The 24,119-nt window shown below is 42.6% G+C and overlaps 1 protein-coding gene across 1 annotated transcript in view; it reads right to left on the reverse strand.

Moving 5' to 3' along the window:
- LOC135163396 (uncharacterized) overlaps window positions 1-24,119 on the reverse strand; it is a 32,681-nt gene that overhangs the window by 2,876 nt on the left and 5,686 nt on the right. Inside the window, exons 2-7 of the mRNA XM_064122796.1 lie at window positions 8,510-8,552; window positions 7,510-7,677; window positions 5,907-6,123; window positions 1,277-1,360; window positions 594-727; window positions 189-325 (exon numbers count right to left, since the gene is read on the reverse strand). Coding sequence (XP_063978866.1) covers window positions 189-325; window positions 594-727; window positions 1,277-1,360; window positions 5,907-6,123; window positions 7,510-7,677; window positions 8,510-8,552 — 783 coding nt within the window. The remainder of the gene's footprint in view (window positions 1-188; window positions 326-593; window positions 728-1,276; window positions 1,361-5,906; window positions 6,124-7,509; window positions 7,678-8,509; window positions 8,553-24,119) is intronic.

Below are 24,119 nucleotides of genomic sequence, written 5' to 3' on the forward strand. Positions count from 1 at the left end.
TGATGATGAATCAGAAAAATTTGAAAATTCATTAGAACTGCTCCCAAAAAATCCTAAAAAAATTTCCAACTTGTCACTATCGAAATACTTTGCTTCATCACCCGAGGTGACTCGACTCCCCATGTTTTACCACTTCCTCCCCGAGCCCCACCCACTCTCCTCCCCGCAAACCCCATAAAATAACTCACTCGACGTCGAGAAAGGGAAAAGTCACAGTCTTCCAGAAGTCATATCCGTACTCGCACGTAACTTTGAAATGCTCATCAAACTCCTCCTCAATAAGCGGATTATACTGCACAGTAACAGTATTCCACATGAGATTCTTCTGCAACGAAAATGCAAAACGTTAATCATCATTTATGTACACCAACATCTCCACCAACATTCATCCCGTACTCTACAATTACAAAGACTTAAAATCCGTTCATAGAATCATAACAAATGATGGATGATGAGGAGAAATGGCAAAGGCAGATAAATGATTGAGGGTAACATCAAGTAAACTATAAAAAGTGTAAATCATTTTATTTTTCAAAATTATAAAATGCTGACTGGGGAAAAAATTGATAAAAAAAAATACATCAGCAACTGACCGTTGGATTCTTCCTGCTGTCCTGATGGTGGGTGTTCTCGCCAAGGGTGCCGCAACGATTTAACTGAATGTAAAACTCGTAGTAATCCCGGCCAGTACCATTGACGTACATGCAGTCAGGATCGTAAGAGTAGCCTGTAATTAAGAGCGATTGTCTCAGCACGCTCGACGATTCGATGCGCATGGGATAGATCGATATCGATTCTTGTTGTTCAACGCCCCCTCTGCCCCCCCCCTGGCCCACCCCCTCTACCACCCACTGGTTCAATACCGTCTTGTAACAACTCAAAACAACAACAACGGTCTCAATCTCGAATGGAGGAGTGTTGTGTTTCGCACCAACGAGCACTAGCTATCCACGAGCAAGTGAGGCTCTGAATAATTTCTTTTCTTTTTTTTTTTGCATTATGTATTTTTCCATTATTGTTCAACCAACATCTCTTGTACTATATGCACATGTACTTGCTTGTACCCTATGTCCAGATTTCACCTTCAGATTACAACTAATCTAATTTTATTCGCACAATTATGATGATGGCTTGACTTGGCTCGGAGGGAATAGACAATGGGAAATGAGCTTTGAGTTTATTGAGCCGGTATTGGTTGATGGGTATTTGTGGTGGTTATTGTTAAGGGTTGAGGGTGGGAGGGGCTTGATAGGACTTGGGTTTTGTCTTGTCTTACCTGCTGAGTATAATAGACCCGCGAAGGAGCCATTGAAGCCGATTCTTATCTTCATGTAGTCGTCCTGACACTCCGCCTCAATGTCTGGAATTAAATGAGATGGTGATGAGTCAGAGGAGGCATTACTTAATTTTTGAGAGAGGCAAAATTCATTATGATGCGTGGAAATTATTTTTATTTTATTATGACAGCTGTCGACAACTTTCACGAAGCTGACGAGCTATTTGGACGTTTCTTTCCGTAAAATTTCTCAATCGTTGGAAAAAAATGGCGCAATAATTCATCCCCAATGGATGAATCATCGGATATGCGATTAATTTTATTTACTAAATTGTTGCTGAATTTTTCCCTGCGTGTAAATGGCAATTTCGCACGCCCGAATCGAAATTAAACCACATCACGTTTTTTTCCCATAGAAATTCACCTGTAAACACAACAATAACTCCACAATCGCAGCGGAAAATTCATAAATTTCATGGGAATAATTGGACACAATAAATCCGCTATTCAAAGGAATTAGGAAATTAAAGTAAAATCAGATTTTGGCTCGTTATTCACGGTATTCTCCCTATCGCAATATCCTCCGTAAGTTGGGACGTGCTGAGAGTCAGTTGTGAGGGTTTGGCTTCCGTTTTGGAATCCGGTCATCGATGTACCGAGAGTGAAAGTCAAACTGTCGGTCTTCTTTTTCTCGTTAAACATACTTACAAACTTGACTCCCCACCTCAGCCTATTAGTGGTATTTGTATAACCGTGTGGACTGTGTTTGATAAGAAATGGATTGTACGGTGGGTGAAGGGGGAGGGCAAAAGAAGTTGGAAGGCAGCACGACGTAACGACGTGTCTAAACGAGCGGCGGGTGAAGAGATTGCCGGGTGAGGATAGTCACGGTTGGTGAGACACGAGGGTATGATGATACAATGCTTCTTATAACGATTTTATTACTGAAGGGAGTGCGTAGCAAGTGCTGCGACGATTGCGTGACGAGTCGTGCTGATTCTTCATTTCTCTCATTCTTATTACGTCTTTTTATTCCCCGGCGATGGCAATTTAACACGGAGTGTGAATGCATTGCATTTTATGAATTCCGTTGAAGATGTCTTTGAGGGTACGGGGAATGTGGGGGTTGGGCTTCAAAAATTATGGTCTGTATGAAGGTTTAGACGTCGAATTATTAGGACAACATTCCCAATTTGACGCATAAATTACCGCGAGTTGTCGACTTGCTTTGAAATTAAAGAAACTTTTCTTTATTTTATGATAATCAACGGGGAATTCTTCAAATTACAAGCCTAATGAGATCGACCCTTGGCGGTTCAAATAGAGCATTCCATAATTCCTCGCAAACAAGGAACAGATTCTTTTTTTACGTTTTTTTCTTGAAATCGTAAAATCCGCGCGGCGGTGCTTCTACCGTGCGACCCACTCCGTTCGGTGGATAACAGCGACCACTTAAGGGTTAATGAATAATAATTGACGATGATTAATTGAATTAAATGAAAGGTATCATTACCAGGATGATAGATAATAATCGAGGCATATAATGATGGAATTATCTCAGCTATTAGTGGTTTACAGACTAATTATCAGACGTTTGTTATGGGAACCATTTTCAAAAATTACCTCGAAAATTATCCCTGAACATTTTGTCCTGGAATCAGTTGCTCATGAGATGATTCCATAATTAGAAAAGATTGCATGTACCACTTCAACGAATGAATTCATCAGCGAGACCGTAAAACGGTTCACGTCGTTTTCGACTGCTGCCCACTTTGCACCGAATTATCTCAAACCCCAATTGAGACAGAACCTTTTATCTGACCTTTTTGTACCCCTCATTTCCCTCCACATAAAATGTAATTCTAAAAGCTTCATAATTCCCCCTGACTCGGAGTTACTCCCAACGATTCAAGTAATTTCAAAAATCCCTCGATCGTCAGGAAAAATTCAGTGAAATATTCTCATTTTCTTCAATCGAATTTATCATTTGAAGATTTTCCTTTCGGCGAGTAGTTGACATTCCAGCATTTGGTATCCACTGGAGTATGCCAACTATTGAAAATATTCCCCAACCACGGCTGAAAGATTCCTGAAAGATGCTAGCTTGAAATACCAAAGGTCTCTGGACCAATCAAAGGGAGGGAAAAAAAATAATTCCCCCTGTCCTCCGCCGCCTTCTCTCGCACAGCTAATTCACGACGTAAACGATGCGGAAAGAGTACAGTAATGGAGTGCAAAGGCTTCGTATGCATTCTGACAATACGCTTTCCCTTCTTCCGGGGGCCACTCAACTCAAACTACTATGCATAAGATAATAATGACGCGGCTACTCCAAGTTGTGTGATGCAGAACGGAAAATCGGTTGTCTAATGTAGCTGTGCAAAAAATACTGTGCAAAACTACAAACGAAAATAAAGTGCAAGGGGAAAAGAATAAACTCTAGGGCATTTTAAATATGCAACACATGGAAGGTACAGGTGATGCTGGGTAAAAAAAAGTTGAGGTACATAGGAGGTAAAAACAAAGCTGTGCTGCACTGGAGGGAAAGAGGAGAAATGGCGGGGAAGGGCTGAGGAAGAGGGGGAGGAGGAGGGGAAGAAGGAATTCGAGAAGGCCGTGGAGGATTTATGGGAATCGGTCGTTCGAGAATGCTGCACTAAACCTATAATCGCTCCTTCTTCGCGTAATTGACGATTTAATTCCACGGACGCTCAGCCGGAGGATTTTCTTCCGGGCCCTCCTCTCGAGGTCTCTTCCTCACTGCGAGAATTTTACGGCCCTCCTGCGCCCTTCAGTTTATTCCCTCGGGGGAGAAGGGAATAAACTGAAGTGGCTGCTGAAAAATTTTGGGATTACGGCGCCACCTATGAGAATTTTCCTCCGCGACGTCTGGCCCAAAATACGGATTATCACTGAATTCTCGGTGAAATTCAAAATCGAGAAGTTTTTCTGTGGCTTTCAATTTTTTTTGATAAAAAAACCCGGAATTGTCGTCACTTTGACAGCTCCCCAGATATTTTAAGACTCATTTGTATCGAATTCCTTCTCTTGTTCTCCCATCACATATTTCTACCCACTTTTTTTCACGCCCCGAATCGAATATCTCAGTTTCCCCATTCTCATCGAAACACTCGTGAATGTAATAAAGATGAAACTCCGTCTCGCCGTTGGGAGCTGTGTTTTTGCTCTCGTTCTTCGCATTCTTCTCTACCCAGTCCCTTTATCATCATTATCATCATCATGACCATCGTCATTCTTTCAAACTCACGCCGACAATGGCAGCTGAAATTCATAGTTTCTCCTTCTCTAGTGTATTCCCTGCTTCGTTGAATCGATAGTTGAAGATATTTTATTGCGACAGTACGTGCGATAAAATTCGTTCTCGAGAAATGACACACTTTAATGTTTTTCTTATGAAAAATTTTTCAATAATTGGATCAATATTTTCCGTGTAAATTTTTCGCAAATTACGAATTTCAAGGTACTTCGTACGTTTATATGAAAAAAAAATCGTGGACTGGTATTCCCTCACTTTGAATAATTAAAAAATTTTTTAAAATTTGGAGACAAGTCGCGAAATATCTACATATACTGTATCTCTACATCTGTGTATCTGTATATTTATTTAAGAGAACATCAGTGGGTATTTTCAATGCTGCTAGCCCCTTGTACCCGTCAGACGAAAAAAAATTAGAAAAATACAATTATTCAAATGACATGGGTATCTCTCAGCTGTCCGCCGTGACCAGTCGCCACTGTTGATAATGACGTTGCAATTGAGACGTGCAGTTAAAGAGAAAGAAGGCGGAAAAAAGTACAAATAAAAAAGGATAAGACACCCTGGCTCCTGTTGCACACGGTGTCAGGAGCGCGCGCTTGCGCCTGCACGATTTCCGACACCGTTTTAATTGCCCCTCTAACGGGATTGATCCAGACGTATAATACCATCCTTTAACGTCTATGAGATGTGGGCTAATGTTAGGGGTCCATACGTGCAAGTCGTCACGTTATTTGTCTCGATATTATTTCGAGCGTCAATGCATCAGAAACGATTAAGAATAAACGTCTCTTGAGGGATTTACAACTAGCAACGTTTTATGCTTTCAGTTATTTTTTATATATTATTTTATAGACTAGTTATGTAGTTATATTTCACAGATAATTGCTCAACGATATTTTTAGAATTTTGCGGTGAGGATGGAATGAAAAATGTGTCGTAAAGTCGTTGTAACTGGGGCTAATTTGAGTTCAATTGAGATATTGATTATTTTTTCACGAGTTTATTGCATCCGTTGGGATTTTTTATTGAAATTATATTTCTTTGTCTTGTACTGTGAATAATAGATCTCCCGGGGTTATTTGTATTGGAAATTGAACCATAAAATCGCAGGGGAAATCGTTAATATTTAATTGAATTCATAAGTACTTAGAAACGTCAGAGATTTTTATTTTATTTATTTTATGCACTGTTAGATCTTTTTGAATATTACGCACTCGTAGAATGTTAATTTTGACGTCTCCGAGAGCCGACGAAATCCACACTCACCTCATAATTATCAACAAATTAAAAACACTCCAATAATGACGGGCATAGAGACATAAAACGTCAACATTCAATGAAATTACTCACGTTGAACTCTAGTGGTATTCGGCCTGTACCTCCTGTGCTCCCGATCCCAAGTTTCCGGATGTCTTCCCCACTCATCCTCACCGCCACTGCCCCCGGCGCCACCCCCAGCCAATCCCTGGAGCCCCTGGAGTGTCTGGAGTGCCTGGAGATTTGGACTCAACGGTCTCTTCAGCGCTGGCACAGGCACATACGACGCACCCTCGCCCACATACACCACCTGCAATTTCAAAGCATTCCAATCTCTTCATCATCCTCGATTTTTCCTCATTACTGTTTACTACTTGAGGAGTGGTCGTGACAGGGAGTCGCTCCGGAGATGTTTGACATGGTCAAGTACACCAGGAAGCGGAACTGTCGCGTCATGTGTGTAACCATCCCATTTCATCGACGGTGACATGTTCCGCGACGATCAAAAGTAGGGGGAGGGAGAGGTGGAGGGAATGTACCCCGTCGACGCCCGCGCATTCATGCGTCGCTTAACGGTCACGCGGTCGAGATCAAGCGTCGCGAGTCATTAGTCGCTGCTACGAATCGACTTCACGTCATCTTGTGTTACGTCCTGGAGCGATGGAAAGGGATATTCGTCTGGACGATGTTTGTATTGGTTAATCGCGAGTCATTGAAATTAGTCTCGAAGATTAGGAGGGTTTGATCGTCAGGATTTCAATATGATTTTGATAAAAGTTGCTCGTCCCGAGTATTACGATAGCGCGAAATTGCGTTTTTCTCCACCAGTGATTTTACAAAATCGCGTTTTTTTCGCCCCTCATAAATCCAAATTTAAATAACCATCCACGGACCCCTCCCTGCCCCCCTCCCACCCAACAGCGTGAAGAAGTAAATCAACAGTTTCCCCCTGTCTCCATCCATTGCGTTCTTTAACTGGCAAATTGATGCATAGAATTGATTTACGAGAAACGGTAAACCCATCTGCATCCCAAGACGCCGTTTGCCTGGTGATAAAATGCCCAAGTAATGTAGTTTAGTATTGCGCCAGGTGTATGCAGAAGTACCGGGGCGTTAACCGACGAAACATTGACTCTACTCATAGGCGATTGATGGCCCTGGCACCGCTATCCAGGACCCATTCTCCGCATCTCGTCTGCTTTTCAAAGGATATTCCTTTTTCCACGGTAAAAAAATATTTGTGCAAATATGGTGAGTGATCCGCAGTTATATTTAAATTGAGGAAAAATTAAAATTGATTTTCTTTGACAAAACAAAAAATAGACGAAAGACGTAATTGTTTTCAGCTGGAGAGATTAATTTTCCGTAAAAATTTCGTAAAGTTATTTACAATCCCATTTGGCTCCACAAGTGCAGACAATAAGTGTTATTTTTAATGGAATATTTGCCTTTATTCTCATGTCCTCAAGAGAACCGCTGCCACTGGCTGAAAATTCTCAATCGGAGAACAAATTTCCCTGCAAACCGTTGGTCGATCGACTATTCAACGAGCGGAAACTTACGGATCCCGTAGGATTGCAACGAAAATTCTTTTCCCCCATTTTATCACCGACGATTGACTGTAGCCGATGAGAAAATCCCATTTTCTCTTGAACATTATTTTTTAAAACGCTAATTAATGATCGAGTTTACTTACGGCATCTTGATCGCTGGCTTCGTGGGTAAGAGCTTCTCGTGTTTCTGTTCGATTTGTCTCGTCCTCCTCGGGGCCTGAGCCACTTCCTGCCCAGTAGTCCTCAGTTGCATCCTCCAGAATTGTTTCGCCATTGGCTCTTTCTGCCTCAGTTGTTTCTAAACTTGTGGACTGGGGGGAGCAAAAATTCACCGGGTTATTGCGGGCCATTTGTTTTCGATTGAGCCGTTTCTCCTTGTAGATCAATTAGGAAAATGGCTGCGAGTTCCGGGGCAATATGTATTGAGAATTATCAAGAAGCGGTTGGGGATCTGTAAGTCTCTGTAGGAAGTACTTCTGATTGCAATATCTATTTGTTATTCGAAAATGTTCAACCGTTTCTCGCTCAGACGTGTACAGATCAATATTCATATATTTTTCAAATCGATTGCAATTTACAGACTATTGCAGCCTTGTTTGTCATTATCATCATTAAGCCCCATAACAAAAATGGAGATATCAATTTATTAGGAAGAACAGATATCCTACAAATGATACTAATGACATCACAATATTCTCGCAATGATATTGCGGCCTCACGCAAGAACTTTATAATAAAACGAAAAAAAAATTTGATGATAAATTAGTTTCCAATCTTCTCAAATTTAAGTAAATAACGGTAATAAATCAGTCAGCCCCAGTTACATTGAATTTAATGTTTCCAAAGAACATAATTGCCAAAGCAAATCTCATCCTTAACCGATGCTCTCATTATTCAGCATTGAAACCAGTAAAAAAATCCCTAAACAAATACAACCCAGTGCTTTTTAGTCCCTGTCTTCCTGTTTCTGAGTGCACCTCAAGCCTCGAAGAAAATCTATCTCCCCCCATCCCCCTCCCCCATTGGAAAAACACCACAAATAAGGATCTTCCTCACCCCCCAAAGACATACATCAAAAACCGAGCAATTCCAAAGTTAATCTGCCCCTCAGAATAATTACAGTCGACTGAAAGAACACCTTACCCAGCACACATCGATGCTACCGATGAGCAGGATCCACGTGAGCCTGAAAGTAAAAATAAAACCATAGTTACAGAACATGGAATAGTGCTGATGAGTTACGAGAAACCAGGACTTTACGAAAGCGGATAAATTGAAAGACATAAGGGAAAAAAATAAATAAACTATCAGTGCTCTAACTCCACTAATAGATCCAACAAGAAACCCATCCAGTTCAGCGTTTCCTCAACAAAAAGTCATCTACATCACGCCTTGGGTACATCCCAGGGAGAGGAATATTCCATCGACAGTGAATGTTTTTCCTTTCAGAGAGTTGCCTCAACAAAACCCATCCACATATATGGACGGAGTAGATATTATCCTTCGAGCATAAATGTACTTCACGTACTAAAGAATATCATAGTTGTAAGTTTTGTGATGCTCCACTTCTGTGCACGCTTGACTTGTCCCAGTATGCAACAAGAGCAATATCCATCATCGTTTTATGTTCGGGGTACGGGGATGAGTCGAACGACCGCGAGGAATCGTTTGGATTATGAGGCTTCTTCCGGGAATGCCCGACGAATCGAATCGGAAACGAGTCATCGCTTGCGGGCACTGGGAGGCTATAAAATCGGTGCAGCAATTGGCGGAAAGTTCGGAATATGGGAAATTAAATAATATCGGAGTTGCGAGGATGTCGGATTATTGGGCCAGATGGAGGTCCCATGTGTGGGGTGAATTTTGCAAGGGAATTTCGAGAGTTGACGTATCGATTAATTTATTGATAATGTCTCTAATGTCCATATCTGTGAATGAGGGATGAGATGAGCTTTATTCGTTTATTTTTAGCGTTTGAAATATTCCTGCAAAGGTCCGTGAAATTCAAATGCTCATTTGCGCTCAATACCACTCCGTTCCCCATATCACACTAATAATTTTATCAAAACCCCTTCTCCACTCGTGCAATCCCTCCCCCCGGAGATAAACAGCATAATCAAGATCCCCGTGTGCCATAAACCGTTTTACAATAATTCATAAATTCACGATATCATTTGAAGACTATAAATTTCAACCAACGGCCAGTGCATCAGCGCAAATAGCCCATTTTACCACCTTAATGACGGTAATCCGTCGGTGAATATCAACATTTACCTGAATCGCGCGAAACCGAGGTCACGCGGATGACATTAGGACTGAAAATTCATCCACTGATGCATCACAGTCTCGCTTCATTACAAATGAAAACTCGGTGGCCTTCGGGGTGCTAAGCGAACCAAGTGAGAACCCACTGCATCATCATGGTTTTGACCTAGTGAGGGTAACAGTCGACTAGCACGCAACCGACGTAATAACATGTAACAGTGCAGGTAACGTGGGTTGACTTGCCCATGCAACCAGTGTCCCACTGATGTTATTTTTTTTTTTCTCAACCGAGTATTCATGTGTAAACTACCGTGTGAGAATAAAATTCCACCGGTTCATGTGTGTACCATCGAAAATTGTGTTTGGCACATGGGGCATACCGCTCGCTCCATGAATCCCTGAGACTGTGAATTCAGATATTACACTTCGGACAACTGTAGTTTCTGGTATAACACAACATCCGTTGAACGTAATAACGCGTGCACTTCATGGGATTTCATTATTGTGGGGGATTTTTTATTTGATTAGCGATTATAAAGTCCGCAGTCGAGATAAACGAAACATCAAATATTTTCGATCGGACGGAATTGCGGGTAATTTTTAATTAACTGAGTATTAAAATTTTTTTTCACTTCCATTTTCCACGTTTCTGAGACAGCTTGACATCCGTTTGTTGGCGTAACGCGCGAACTTCGTGGAGTTTTTATTTTTAATGAGGGTTCGTTCACGGGTGAGTGAGGAGAACCGGAATTGACAGGTTTCGGTGGCAATTGGTGGGAATTTACTTCGGTGGCTATTACCCGTCGACGTTTAAATGACTTCAGTTATTAGGTGTAATATTCAATAAAGGGTTGAGGCTTCTGGGAACGCTTCTGTGGAGACTTTAATGAGTGGTTTAGCGAGTGCATCAGGAGAGTCGGTTGTGTTGAATGGCGTGACATTTTTTTTAACAAAGTGAGCAGTTTTATTAGATTATCTCATGACAAATCAGGCGTCAAGACTTGAATTCTATTTTCATCTGCTTTATCATCCGGTTAAAATGACCGAAAAAAAATTCAAAAAGTCTTTTGTACAATTTTACTGCATCATGCATCTTGTTGTGGCGATATGGACGTATCGGAGATAAGTGAAAGTACTTGTAAAGCTAAAAGCTCGGTTTTCCCCTCCATAACATTTATATAATTGTAGCACATTTGAGATGGTAAAATGATAAATTATTCCACATTTTCCTGCCTCTCCTACTTAAACAGAATGCTTCTGACATACTCATGATGCAGAGGGTAGTAACAACTTCCTCGCGATAAATATGTCATTATAAATTCAAGAAATTAGCTATCTCGTGAACAATTGAAACAAGCGCAGTACATTTTCATTATTCCCTCGTCGTCGTAATTCAAGCCCTCATTTTTCGCTCATTCAAATGATGGAACGGCATGAAGTTGCTCGTATTCTCGGAGTATTCATAAAACACCACTATAAAGATTAGAATTTTCCGCTTTTTCAGAGATGTAAAGGGTAGCCGTACAGGCGGAAACCTTCGTGAGAATTCCACTTAAATTATTCGATGCCATATATTGCAAATTTTTTCCACAAAATTTCAAGAGTAATTCTCCACCAATAACATTTTCTATATTTGGATCCGCAAATCCGTGACACCTTCCAGAATATAATTTTTTTTTTGGCTGACTAATCCCGGCAGTTTCCCCTGGATCATTTTACCGCCCTACTCGCCCTTGCAATATACCTTTACCGGAAAAATATACATTACCTGCGGTGGAATGTTACGCGGCTAAATGTGGTTAACGGAGCGAAGACGAAATGCGAGAAGGTTTGAGGTGACTCTGACCGCGCACGCCAGCCCCCTCCCCCGGAGTAAAAAATCCCAAAACCCTCCGGCGAAGCCCCCCGTTTACCTAATTAACAACAAAACCGAGGAAACCGAGGGAAGCCGAAAACAACGTCGATAGGAAGGTGCAAAATAATTGCATAATGGTTGGGGTTGCTGGTAGCATGAGTGAATTGATCTAATTAATGTAAGCGGAGGTTGAAGAAACGGTATACTGCGCCTGGAGGTTCCTTACCTAGGGGCGTAGGCCCAACTAATACCGAGTCACGTATCATAGTTTGACCATAGTGATGGCACACACCTGCTATTATACTCATTTGTAGCCAGAAGGATACAAAGTTGCCATTACCGAGGCATCACTGGGTCATAGTTTCCTCATCCTCCCAACGATCCTTTTGTAATAAGCAAGAAGAATGAGCCGGCACGCGGGAGAGAGAGAAAGAGAGAGAGAGAGGGAGGGGGAGATGGAGATTAAACAAAGAATAAAAATAACAACCTCAGTGCAACAAATCCCCTGAAAGCCCCTTCAATCATCCAACCTCTGATAAATTGAATGAAGATCACATGAGATAGATTAACGAGGCCATGAATAATACCCCACGATGGTACCACCACATATCCTCACTCATTCACCTCATCTATTTTTAACGAGTTAAAACCCACCAACTCAGTATTCTCAAGTTAGTTAATCCAACGCTGGTACAAATCATGAGAACATGGTGGGGCTGAGTCTCAGGAAGACTAATCTGTCATCGTTATCGTTAACCTGAATCGTCCCAGAGTACTGCGAAGGCGTGCAATCCCCACAGAAACTGGCTAATTATAATCATAAAACCCACAGTACACCATTACCATGAACTTGACAATGTTCGTCAAGCCCCAACAAGCTGTGTTGCATTGTTAAACGTAAAAATAAGCAAGAGGTGCGCTCCCCCACCATTTTGGGGTCACCCTTGGGGCTACCCCGAAAATGGCGGTAGAAGCGCAGTTACTCGGATTATTCACGAATGAAAATATTCGCACGAATGAATTTGCATGGTGAATGCAATTAACATGAGAATACGGATAAGTGAGTCAAGGTGGTGGTGGGTTAACGAGGTAAACCGCCATTGTACATGTGTGCATACTGAAACTGTTCTTTTGGCGTTGAAATGTTGGAGAGACAAGTGGAGTATTTTACCCTGTTGGCTGTTGTCTGGGATCTCGAGTGAAAGGAGGAAAAGAAAGACAACAACATATTGCGATTGAGAATGGAGTAAGAATGGGAAAACAGGGGAAAGGGAGATGATGCTGAGTATGTAATGCTACCTTCAGGAAGATGTTTCCGCCTCGGGGTACATTTCAGGAGTTACCGTTGGACGTCGAGGCGACGCCACGGCGATATTGAAACGTAGATTAGGGGATTGGTGGACGGTGGAGGAAGAGGATTATGCGATGGTGAAGTTGCTGGAGATGAGCGAGAGAAACAAAAGTTTAAATATAGTGCAGAGTAAATTTGTATTGAGAATATGTTGGGGGAGAGGGGGCCCCCGGGGTCTTTTAATCTAACTTCTGATCGTCTTCAACGGTATCATCGGTGGGTACTGGCTGGCGCTCGATGATACATAGATTGGTGTGAATATCCTCGAGGGATTGAGGGGAAAAATCAAGTCGGGTTTGATGCCATTTGGGGGGGCAGATCGTTGGTTACTCAAGACGAGTAGCTGTTGCTCGAGTGAGAGGCTACAACGCCCTTGCCTCAAGGTCTTCAGGGCAAATAAACACCTGTTTGCTGTTATATAATCTGCATAGTGGGGAACAGCTTAATTGATGCAGATGGTAAAATTCAATTGAATGATAAAGTTTCTGCTAACGTGGTCAATTCAAATGGACGGATGATTTTATGAGGAGCTATAATGAGCTGAATTATGACACCAGTTCAGTTTATTTCAAGACTGCATTTAGCTCGTGCTCGCTTCCTTCTTCAGTGATTGGATAAAAATTGCATATGCACGCGTCTTTAATGCTGGGAATTAACGATTTTTTAAAACTTCAGTTATTGGTATTCAAGACCAAATCGGGATGTTTTATCGATGTGACGGGCACGACGTTGTAAAATGTAACTGTGTGTCGACGGGGTGTACTGGGGGATTAAATTACCCGGTTGTAATGCGCTGCTAATGGATATACAGGAGAGGCGTCTGAACTCAGTAAATTGCCCAGCTGTTGAGATTTATTTTTTTATTTTTTTTTTCCTGCGTGCCGTTGAGAATCTTCTATTTTTGGTGAGAGGTACGAAATTATGGCCGGAAAAATGGAAAAGGGGAGATGTATTTCAAGGTGAGGTGAGTGGAAAATTGTGTTTTTGAGAGGAAGATTAGGGAGAAGTTGATTAGATTAGATTACAAGGTGTAAAACCCTTGATAATGATACACTGGGGGTATCATAAATTCCCGTGTGCAACAACTTGGGTATATCCTTATCAAGAATGTGAATAAGTGTGAAAGGGAGTAAGTGGATTCAAAGATGCGGCATTCGTAAACGAACAGGAAGCATTTCTGGTTCACGATGATTACTGTATTTTTCCTCAAAAAGACTCGGCGGTTGGTGCCAGGTAGATGAATGATGAAGGTCCGGTGGAGTACATTTGAGAGTAGTCTCATGGAAAACAAAAGTAAAGGTGTGAAATTACGGTTGAAACGATAACGAGAAAGAGGGGAATTGTCCAAATAAGCGCTACACCACGTGGAAAATTGTTTTTTTCAACAGGTAAATTAGGGGAAGTTATTGATTAGATTACAAGGTGTGGAATCATTGATAATAATACGGTGGAGTATCATAAATCCTCCGGTGAAAGACCTTCAGTATGTTCTTAGCGAGATTCTTGATGAATGAGACGGAGTAAGTAGATTCGGCCCTGCGGTATTCGTAGTCAGACAAGAGTTATTTTTGATTCATTCGGCCGCATTTTCCCTTGAAGACAGTTGTGGCTTGGTTAGAGGCAGGGGAATGATGAAAGTCATCTTGAACTTGAGAGTAATCTTCGATGGAAAACAAAAGTAATCGTGTGGAAAGGAAAAAAAATTTTTAATGACAGTTAGGACAAGGTGAAAACAGGGGAAAGAGGAAAATTGGGAACAAGTTGTTGATTAGATCACCTGGTGTGAAATCATCGATAATGATACGTTGCATCAGAAATTTCCATGTGAACAACTTGGTCGTATCCTCATTACGAATGTGCAAGTGACTTCAAAGATGCGGCATTTCTAGATAAACAAGAAACATCTCTGGCCCACGCTGATTGCTGTATTTTCACCGACGAGGCTGTGGTTGGTGCAAGCTACATCGCCGATGAGAGTCAACTGGATTACACCTGGAGAAGGCCTCTTTGGGCTGCTTGATCAAACAAAATAGTATTCAGGGATTGCTCGCCTTCAAACGTGCGTATCATTCCAGCAAACTGCGGAGTGGTAAGAACTCGATTGCGGTTGAACAAGTGTTGAGAGTAATGTGAATACGAATAAGCGAATCTAGTGGAGCTTCAACGAGGACGGCCGTTTTTCTTCATCATATACCCATTGTTTTTCAACGATGCTCCCCTCCAGGATATGGGGAAGGCAAATCGCCCTTTCACGAGTGTAAATCAAACATCATTACTGATAGATTCGTATGAAGAGGAAACTCTTTCCACTCGGTGTAGCATCCATGCAACCACCCGTGACCAGATACTCTTGGCTCACTTCCGGTGTGTGAAGTACGTTTGTGACTCTTCCTTGAATTTTTTTGCGTTATCGAAGAAACTTCATATGATTTTTCCGACTTGTTGCTTTAGTTTTTTTAATTTTAATGACGCACATTATTACGGTAAAACGATTTTACACGACGCACGCCATCTTTTGTCCTTTGCTAGTCCTTTCATGCAAATGATCATAGAAACGCTCGGACATAATTTTGGAAAATTTCGTTTGCTCAGCAATTTCTTGTGCAGTGAATTCCACTATCACAAAGATAAACACCTCCGTGATTCCTCCAAGATCCACTTGAAATTCGACAGAGCCCATCACGATACCCAATCTCCCCCCATAAAATTCATCTCCCCATTTCCCGCAAACATCTATCTCACGGTCTCGTGGATACCTTTCTAGTTCACATGGAAGCTGAAATGATACAACATTATCATCATCATCACTGAAGGATGAGGATATTTGATATTCAAGACCACGCCAGTGGTGAAGATGACGTAACTATTCCTTCAAAACCACCTCCTCTACCCAATACCGTTACCTTCCATTCCTATTAATAATTAATAACAGTACAATGGTATGGTACCGGTGTATTTCCAATTTCCGATTCATAATTCCGGCATATTTCACCAAGTTGCCCCGGTACAATGCCACAGGACAATGGTTTTACATCGGTAAAACCAAACGCATAACGTCCATGGTCCGTGGTATTTTACCTGTCACGCTCAGTGATTCTGCAACAACTGACCCAACTCCGTGGCTTTTCGTCCATTCGTGGGAGGTGTCGTTTTAACCGCCATCGAGCTGGAGAATATCCAGGGATTAAAGTGAGTCCCTGACCTCGGTTAAGTCTCCCCTGGTCACGCTTCAACGGAGAAATCATCAGCTGCCTCACTTGTCACTGATCCAACATTGAACCATAACCCAACGGGGATAATCGATTTGTACAAGGTCAGGGCTATTGAATTCACAAGTCATTGATCATTCGATAGCAACCGCGACAGTCACCATCATTGATTACAAATAACCTCCTCTTTGTTTCCCTCGGCGCTGTCGTTTCCCACGGCCTCTGCGGTCTTCGAGAGCTGCTGGCCATCAGCAAAAGGGGTAATCTTGTGGGAGTCATGAAGGTGGACAGGGTCAGGGGGTAATTTTCCACTGTGTATTCGTCCTCATGCATGCTCCCTGTATCTGGACACAAGACAGAATTGCCTACTTGTCTCAATTTTCCATTCGTGGTTAACATACTCCCCAAGTCATACGTGATTTAACCCTTATGCACTGTTCATCGCTGGATTAAACTTACCTCTGATGAATTAAGTGTGTGGTTTTGGTGAGGTTTACATATGTGGAGGGGCATCTTCCATGGGTTGCATTAGCGTATAGTTGTTTCTACGTTGCTGAGACAATTAGACCCCTCCCCGTTGGTCCTCGATGTTGGCTTTCATGAGATAAAATCATAATGACGTCGAGAAATCGTCACGCGCACCGGGATGAGGGGAGCATACCGGCTCCAGTGGCTTGTCGGTTTGATTATGTTGTGTTGGATGCTTAGGAGGTTGAGGAGTCTGATGAGAGGATGGACTGACGACCTCACCTAGGACAGAGGGAGGACAACAGCCATCGGGGCCACCCAGCTTACATCGACTAGTCGTATCCGCTGAATGGTCACACATCATATCGCCAATCGTACGCCCGACTGGATCTCGTTGGAGACTTGTAGATGTACCGATAGGTTTAATCGTAATGGTAATTGCCGATTTATCGCCGACCAGGAAGCGGTTGATACACGGAGTGAAAATTTTTAGAAAAAAATTTGAAGAAAAATATCTATTCCTCGAAGTTATGTCATCTTCATGAAATGAAAATTCTCGTCTTAGTTTATATTTAGTTATTTAATTTTCCTTCACTCAATTTGCTTACTCGATGGACAGATCCTGGAGGTGAATTAGGAGGAAGACCCATCATCGCGGCTGGGTTATTGCTGGGAGTTGTGACTAGTAGCTCATTGTTTTATCCGGAGGGCTGCAGGCACTACGACGTTCACCTGTCGGATAGTGACGGTAATGGGGAGAATGACGACCGAAACTGTGGGTTACAGATCAGTGACTTGACGAGGGAGCTTGTGAGAAAGGGCTGGAGGTGAACTCGATTTGAAAACTCTAAGTGTCGGTATCGCGATTTTTCACAGACAATTCAGGTGAAAATTACGCAACGTTCTGGAAAAATTCCGTGATTTTACGATCCTCTTTCGCTCCGGCATCGCGGAAAAATAGGTAATTTTTAGCATATATTTTTGTCCGTGTAATTGTAAATGCCGGAATATGTTGACCTTGATTTTCCATATTTTTTTTCCAATTTTCAAAGACAAATTCATGAAATATCAGTTTTTTGAGCTGTCACAAACCGTAAAACTGTCTAGAGAAATATGAACAGTCTGCAAATTTTCTAAATATCCAACATATCCTCAATTCCATTCCCCACCCCCTCAAATCAATTACTAACAAAATACTTTCGATCCCCCCTACAACCCATAAATTCCCTAACCCCAGCATTCCCCAACCGCCCAGATAAATTGATTTGTTATACGATGATAATTCCCAGCATTCCACACCACGTAATCCACTGTCATGAAAAATAGTCTCCGCATAATCCTCCCGACAGTATCATCAGACAGCCTCTAATATCGCGAATAAAAATATCCAACTCCACAACTCATAAACGCGAAAACTGGGCTACAGTATAAAACGCACCATCTGTGCAGCGCATGCAGATTCCAAGGAAGTAATCCAACAGTTACAGTGTTAGCGGTGCAGTTGGCGGGCCAAGGCTACGCCGCCGGCCGGGCTGGTTATTAATTATCACAAATACCCGAGATAGTGGAGCTGAAGCAAGCTGAAGGAGCTCAGAAATAACGCACCTCAAGGTGGGACGCCAGAGAGTGAGACAGAGAGATAGAGAAAGAAAACCACCTCCTAGTCACGAACCAAGTCGGCCAGCATTTTATCTCACTTCAATTTAGTAAAATCTCAGCATCAATTCAAAACGTTCATTTAATACGATTCGAACAGTACCAGGAAATAAAATCCATGGAAATCGTTAACGGCCATTCAAACGGCCTTCTCGCCTCGCAGGATGTGTGCACAAAATATACTGTCTGTGTTTCAGTTTCAATCTTCAGTGTTGAGTTGCATTAAATGCATCTGTACACGGGGCCTTGAAGTGAGTGGCCAAAGGGGCGAGGCACCTCCATTCGATACACCTATCCTCTCTCTCTCTCTCTCTCTGTGCATCATCAAACACAAGGATCAAGAAACACTGTATCTTGGCAGTCTATTTTGTTTGTTGGGTTTATAATGAGAAGAGGAGAAAGAGGAAAAATAATACTAGGGGAAGACGTTTACCTGGGGCGCCACGTGGAACGGACCGTTAGACGGAGGACTTTTTATTGTACCAGCGCTCCAGAGACCCTGTGTCGAGGACACTGATAACTCTGGCCAATGGTTGGAGGGGGGATATCGCAACGAGCGGGATGAATCAATTTAATTATCGGTAATCTGGATCGTGGGCAGGGGACTTATTTAATAGCTTAATGCTAGCCTGGAGAGATTATCGGGATTTTCTGGAGTTATTGATGGTGTCATCGCTGCGACGTTCTTAATAAATTTTTGGTAATTAATTGGCAAATTTCTTGGGAATGGAATATTTGTAACTGGGGATTTTACGAACGGAGATAAATAGCCAATTAAAATGTAATTTTTCCGGATTCCAGGGGGAAATAAATTAGTAGGAAAATTGATTATTGATGTAAAAATTCCGATCATTCTCCCAAAAATTGTCGACACTCTAATTATCCCAACTCACCCCCCCCCCCTTCCCCGTGCATCCCATGGGCGGGTGTTCCGCGTTCCAGCAATTCCCCCAGCTCATCCTCAAGATTACCAGGTGTAGTACCAACAAATTGCCCCGTTTGTAGGTCTCCATTGTGCCAACTTAGGTAAAAATAGCAAATGGAAAGATCTATTGAAGAAAAAAGGAGCATCGAAATAAAGGAAAATGTACAATTGGCAAGAAGTATCTGAGAGCGAAGCGGGGGAGATGGCTCACCGCATCGACCATTTCAAGTGTTTGCCCTGGCGTGTAGTATCTCGTGTTGTAGGTGTACCGAGTGGATAAGATGGTGGGACGCTTGGTCAAGAGCCAAGGCAATGCATGAATATCTCTCTCACTCGATCGCACTTTAATCCACGTATTCCCCTCGATGTACCTTCACCGCTGATTTTTTCATTCTCCATTTCTTATATCGGGCCGAATGTTGAGTGAAAATGTTGGAATGGTGCGAGAGGCGAGAATTGTTGAGGCGTACAATGTGATGTTTGGCTTTATCGTAATGCCTGATACAACCACCTGGGGATAATCAAGCTCTGGGTAATTGCTCGTGATCCCGACCCTCTCCCCTCCCCCTCCCCCCACACCCTGTGGCAATGGGTAAAGTCACGAATGTTACCTTGTGCTCTTGTATTGCGCAATTCAACTGCTCTTCTCACCTCTGCATGAGATCCCAGATGACGCGGAGATGAGTCAACTTATCTCGTTTTATCACTTCACTACTGATTTCATTTCAGAGTTACGAGGAAGATCGATAATTTTTATTGAATATTTATGTCATTTATGTCATTGTTCATGCGACATAAATTGAACGTTCGAGGGACTGGGGCACCCTCATGTGACAGGTTACGAAATCTAATCGGTGGATTTGTTCGGTGTCTGCACCATACGGGGGGATTTCTACTTGGATTATCGGCAGATGAATTCGCCATGGTTGTGCTCGATCATCGGGATACATTAACCACACCTGGGAAATAATTACCCGATCATTTGGCGGTCAAACGGTTCCTCATTTTTCAACATTCCTTTCATTATTCTCTCCGGGAGCCGTTAAAAAACGCTTAGCGAAGGGTTGAGACCCCTTCTAAGGTGCTGCAGGAGGCTTCTCGGTGGGTTAATGGCCCTATCAAAGGTGCGCTTAAGCATCCTCCAACGAGCCTGTCGATCGTTTCGCCATGAAGAGGTGCCAACAACTAAGGCCAGTTTTTTTTTTAATTTTTATTGCTTGACTATATTGGGGGATTCATGGTGAGAAAAATGTTGTGAAAATTACCCTGGGGCGGGAAGTATTCACTGGCGCATTTTTGGATGTAATCGCTGGAAGACTTTGTCGCGATTCTAAGGTAGTAATCGTTTTGCAGAAAATTTCTTTATTGAAAATTTGGCTCTTCGGCAGAAAAATGAGAATTTTAGTTCATTCCTCCAATGAAAACAATAAAAATAAAATATTCTTCGATTAAACATTCCAGAAAATTATCTAGACTTTGCTAACTCGATAATTCTCTCCATTACCCGGATTCCCGTGTTTTTTCAGCATCAAAAGAAAGAAAAATAATATCAATTCCTCCCTTTAAATATCCGAACTAATTTTCTAACAGCGCCCTCGTACTTACTGCCTCCTCCAAGCATTCCCACGCAGAACGATAACTTTTTTTTTGGCGAAGCTAATTTTCCCCCTCCGTGTGAGAACATCTTCTCCCTCCTCCACGATAATATCCCTCAATTTTAACCCACCCCATCCGGACAATTTTCCCAATCCATTTTTCTCCATTCCCTCGCGTTTCCGCGTCTCCTCCTCCGCCCTTTGCCCACTCCACCCCCCGATCCTCGCACTTAATCAACGTTAACGTAATTGGTGGCCAGCCCATTCCTCCCCAGCTAGATCCTCCGCGCTAGATGCTGTAACCACTGAGCAAAGTGGCCAACTCCACTTTATCCACCAGGTAACGCTCGACATGTGGTGTATTCCCCCGAAGCCCAGACGTTTTAATCTTTTATTTATTTATGGTACTTCTTATCCTCACACTGTGATGGAATTGAACGACCTCGACCTGGATCGAGGTCGAATAACCAGGCTCGAGCTGTTGTAAGTAATCAGTTAGCCGCTCCGAAAAGTCCTTGAACTGTCGGGTGAATGCTTCCTGAGTGACGTTCCAAGAAGCCAGCTGCATCTAATTGTCTCTCTCTCTCTCTCCCTCATCGGCATCACTGGGCTCTTTCACCTCGTATTTATTTATCTTTCACCGGGAGCAACAAAGAGACAGTCACAGTCACGGGGGGGAGAGGGGGCGGTGGTTTTTTTTTTTTTCACATCGAGGGGAGGTGGAGGGAATGCAAAAGTCGATTACCTGGGACCCATTCTAACTATCCCATTCTCACTTTATACATGCCCCATTCTTTTCCACGAAGAAGTGCCCCCGAGATAAGCACCGTTAGAGAAACGACTGGCACGTTATTTTCGCATCCAACTTTGCTCTCCTCTCTTTGCCTGTTGTGTACACTGTTATTGGACGGTAAAACTACCTAATCACCTAATGAATGCATCGGCCCCTGGAGGATGCTACGTTTCTCCCACACGTACCGACTCAAAATTATCTCAGTGAGACAGTAAGAAATGTTTTAGCGAGATAGGGACGAGGGGAGAGCATTTTTCTCCCCCTTTTTCGGTTTTTTTGTTCTCCCGGATGAAAATTGTACTGGAGAAATGATAAATGAGGAGAGAAAGGCAATGGAGATATTTGGCATTGCGCCGGGAGGGGGAGGGGTAATTGAGATGTTCCATGAGGTTTCAGTATTACCTCACGTCTCGGTGGCTTATGGTAATACGAAAGCGAGAGGAAATACTCGTGGAAGGAGAGCACATGCCGGTGAGAGTGTTTCATGAAACGTGTCTCATTATCCGAGCTTGTCACCCAGCTCATCAGGACTAACTTGTTGATGTTGATTTTCATGGCGGATGAAGCTGTGGGTGGCGAGGCTTGTCCTCGCACCGTTAAGGTCAACGTACATCGGCCATGTGTAGGGCGGGTTCATGAGTACCTAGACCATACTGATGTTTAGGGAAATGATGGGGGGTAAGGGAGTTTGCGGAGATGGCGAGTGGGGGGGGATTCGGATATTGTCGAGGTCGGGGAGAAGTCGAGGGTACGCGGGGAACGGGCACGAGGTGAAATACCGTTGTGGGAAAGTGTAGTATCAGGCCCTTTATGGGGGCAGAGGGGTGGAGGGAATTTACGGTGTAAAAATTTCCATAAATTGTTTGATTACTTCCCTACGATGACTCATGGCTCATGATACACTTTTATAGCCCGATAGAATAATTTAAAAAAAAAAAATTCACTCCGCGTAATGATCTCCTGGTGATTATTCCACGTTTCAATCTTCATAATTTCTATATCCTGTGGGGTAAACCGGAGATACCTAAGGATCACCAGAACAACTTCCTTCCTACGATCTTCCACCGAGTACTCATTCACCCCCTCGAACAAGGATCAACGTCCACACATACCTCGACTCTCCACACCTCGAAGTAATGGGTTCACGCGCTCATATGAATGCCCCCTCCCGGAAATTATCTGATATTACCACCGTGTACGTAATAGCCCTCAAACACCAACAATCCACGAGAAGCCCTTCTCACCCCTTACCTCAACAATGGAGAACCTACGGGTCATTTGCTTGAAAATGCACGGCACATTGACGATGGTAATACCAGGTGAGCCCACATGCTCCCCACTAAATAAATCCTGGAATTCTTCTCGGAGTTACATCTCCACCTGAACACTTCCGCAAACACGTCAAAAACCTATTGAATGAGGAGAAATGCCCCCCTACAACGTTCACCTGAAGGGGCTCTGATACTCCTGAGCTCAGTCGTAAAGGTTCCTTTTACGACTTCACCCAATAGTCGGCAGCCACCACTGAAGCCCAACTCGCTTCTTTCAGACACACGAAGTAATCACAAAAATAATAATCCCATTCTTCCTCACTCGTCTTTATGCACTGGAAGACATAGACCCTAATGCCAGTGAATTTGCAGGGGCTTGGGGACTGAGGGAAGCGGTCGATTACTCATTTATATGAGGTCATTAAACCCCTCTTCGCTGTTTATCGGTCAAAATGATTCTCCTGCCACCCGCTTATTTACGCTGGGGATTGTGGGGGAGCCATCACTTCGCTTTTCATTTCTTCAGAATTATTAATTGAAGAGGAACTTCATTGAATGCTTCACGCTGAGGAACAATTTAATGTCCTCGGGGGACCGATGATCTGAGACTGAGAAACAAAATTGTGTTCATCGATTTTCTGGGTTTTTTTTTATGCAAAAGAAGTCAACGGTCGAGTCGACGGAAAATTCGATAATTGGAGAGTTTTGGGTGATAAACATCTGTTGAGAGGCTCCAGGGTGATGTCAGCCTTGCAAATAACATTCATCATACTGCTTGAATGAACGTAATTTATCATTCTCTTCGACGACAGATTGAAAAATTGAAAACCCACGAATTCAGAATGGCGATTGCAATGGTGAAAACAAAGTTCATGAATAGGATATACTGTTCCTAATTCGAAAATAATTCTCCTCAGACGTCGACGACCCACGCGAGTGCACACACGGCACAACTAATCAGCACGATATCCTTACAACAAAACACGTCAACTCATCATTTTGCCCGCCATGACATTCGTATCATAATTTATTATTTGAACATATATTAGAAATGTCAGCACATAGTCAGGACACTTGTCTGATTTGAGGCGAGTCTCTGGAGTAGTTGGATATTACCTCGGAGGACAGTTAAACCGAAAGATAAAATAAGTCGTTGAAATAACAATGAAAGGGAAAGAGAAAATGAAAATATTGTAGAGTAAAATAAAACGTTTATCAAATGCGGACAGGGAATAAACATCTCTTCCTCAAAATCATTTCAGCAATATTATTAGAAAAGCATTGAAATTTCATGGACAGTTTAGCTGCAATTTTACGTTCAATTTCAAATTTCTCTGGAAAATTCAATGGATTATAAAATTTATG

Source organism: Diachasmimorpha longicaudata, chromosome 6, assembly GCF_034640455.1.
Source record: "Diachasmimorpha longicaudata isolate KC_UGA_2023 chromosome 6, iyDiaLong2, whole genome shotgun sequence".
NCBI lineage: Eukaryota > Metazoa > Arthropoda > Insecta > Hymenoptera > Braconidae > Diachasmimorpha > Diachasmimorpha longicaudata.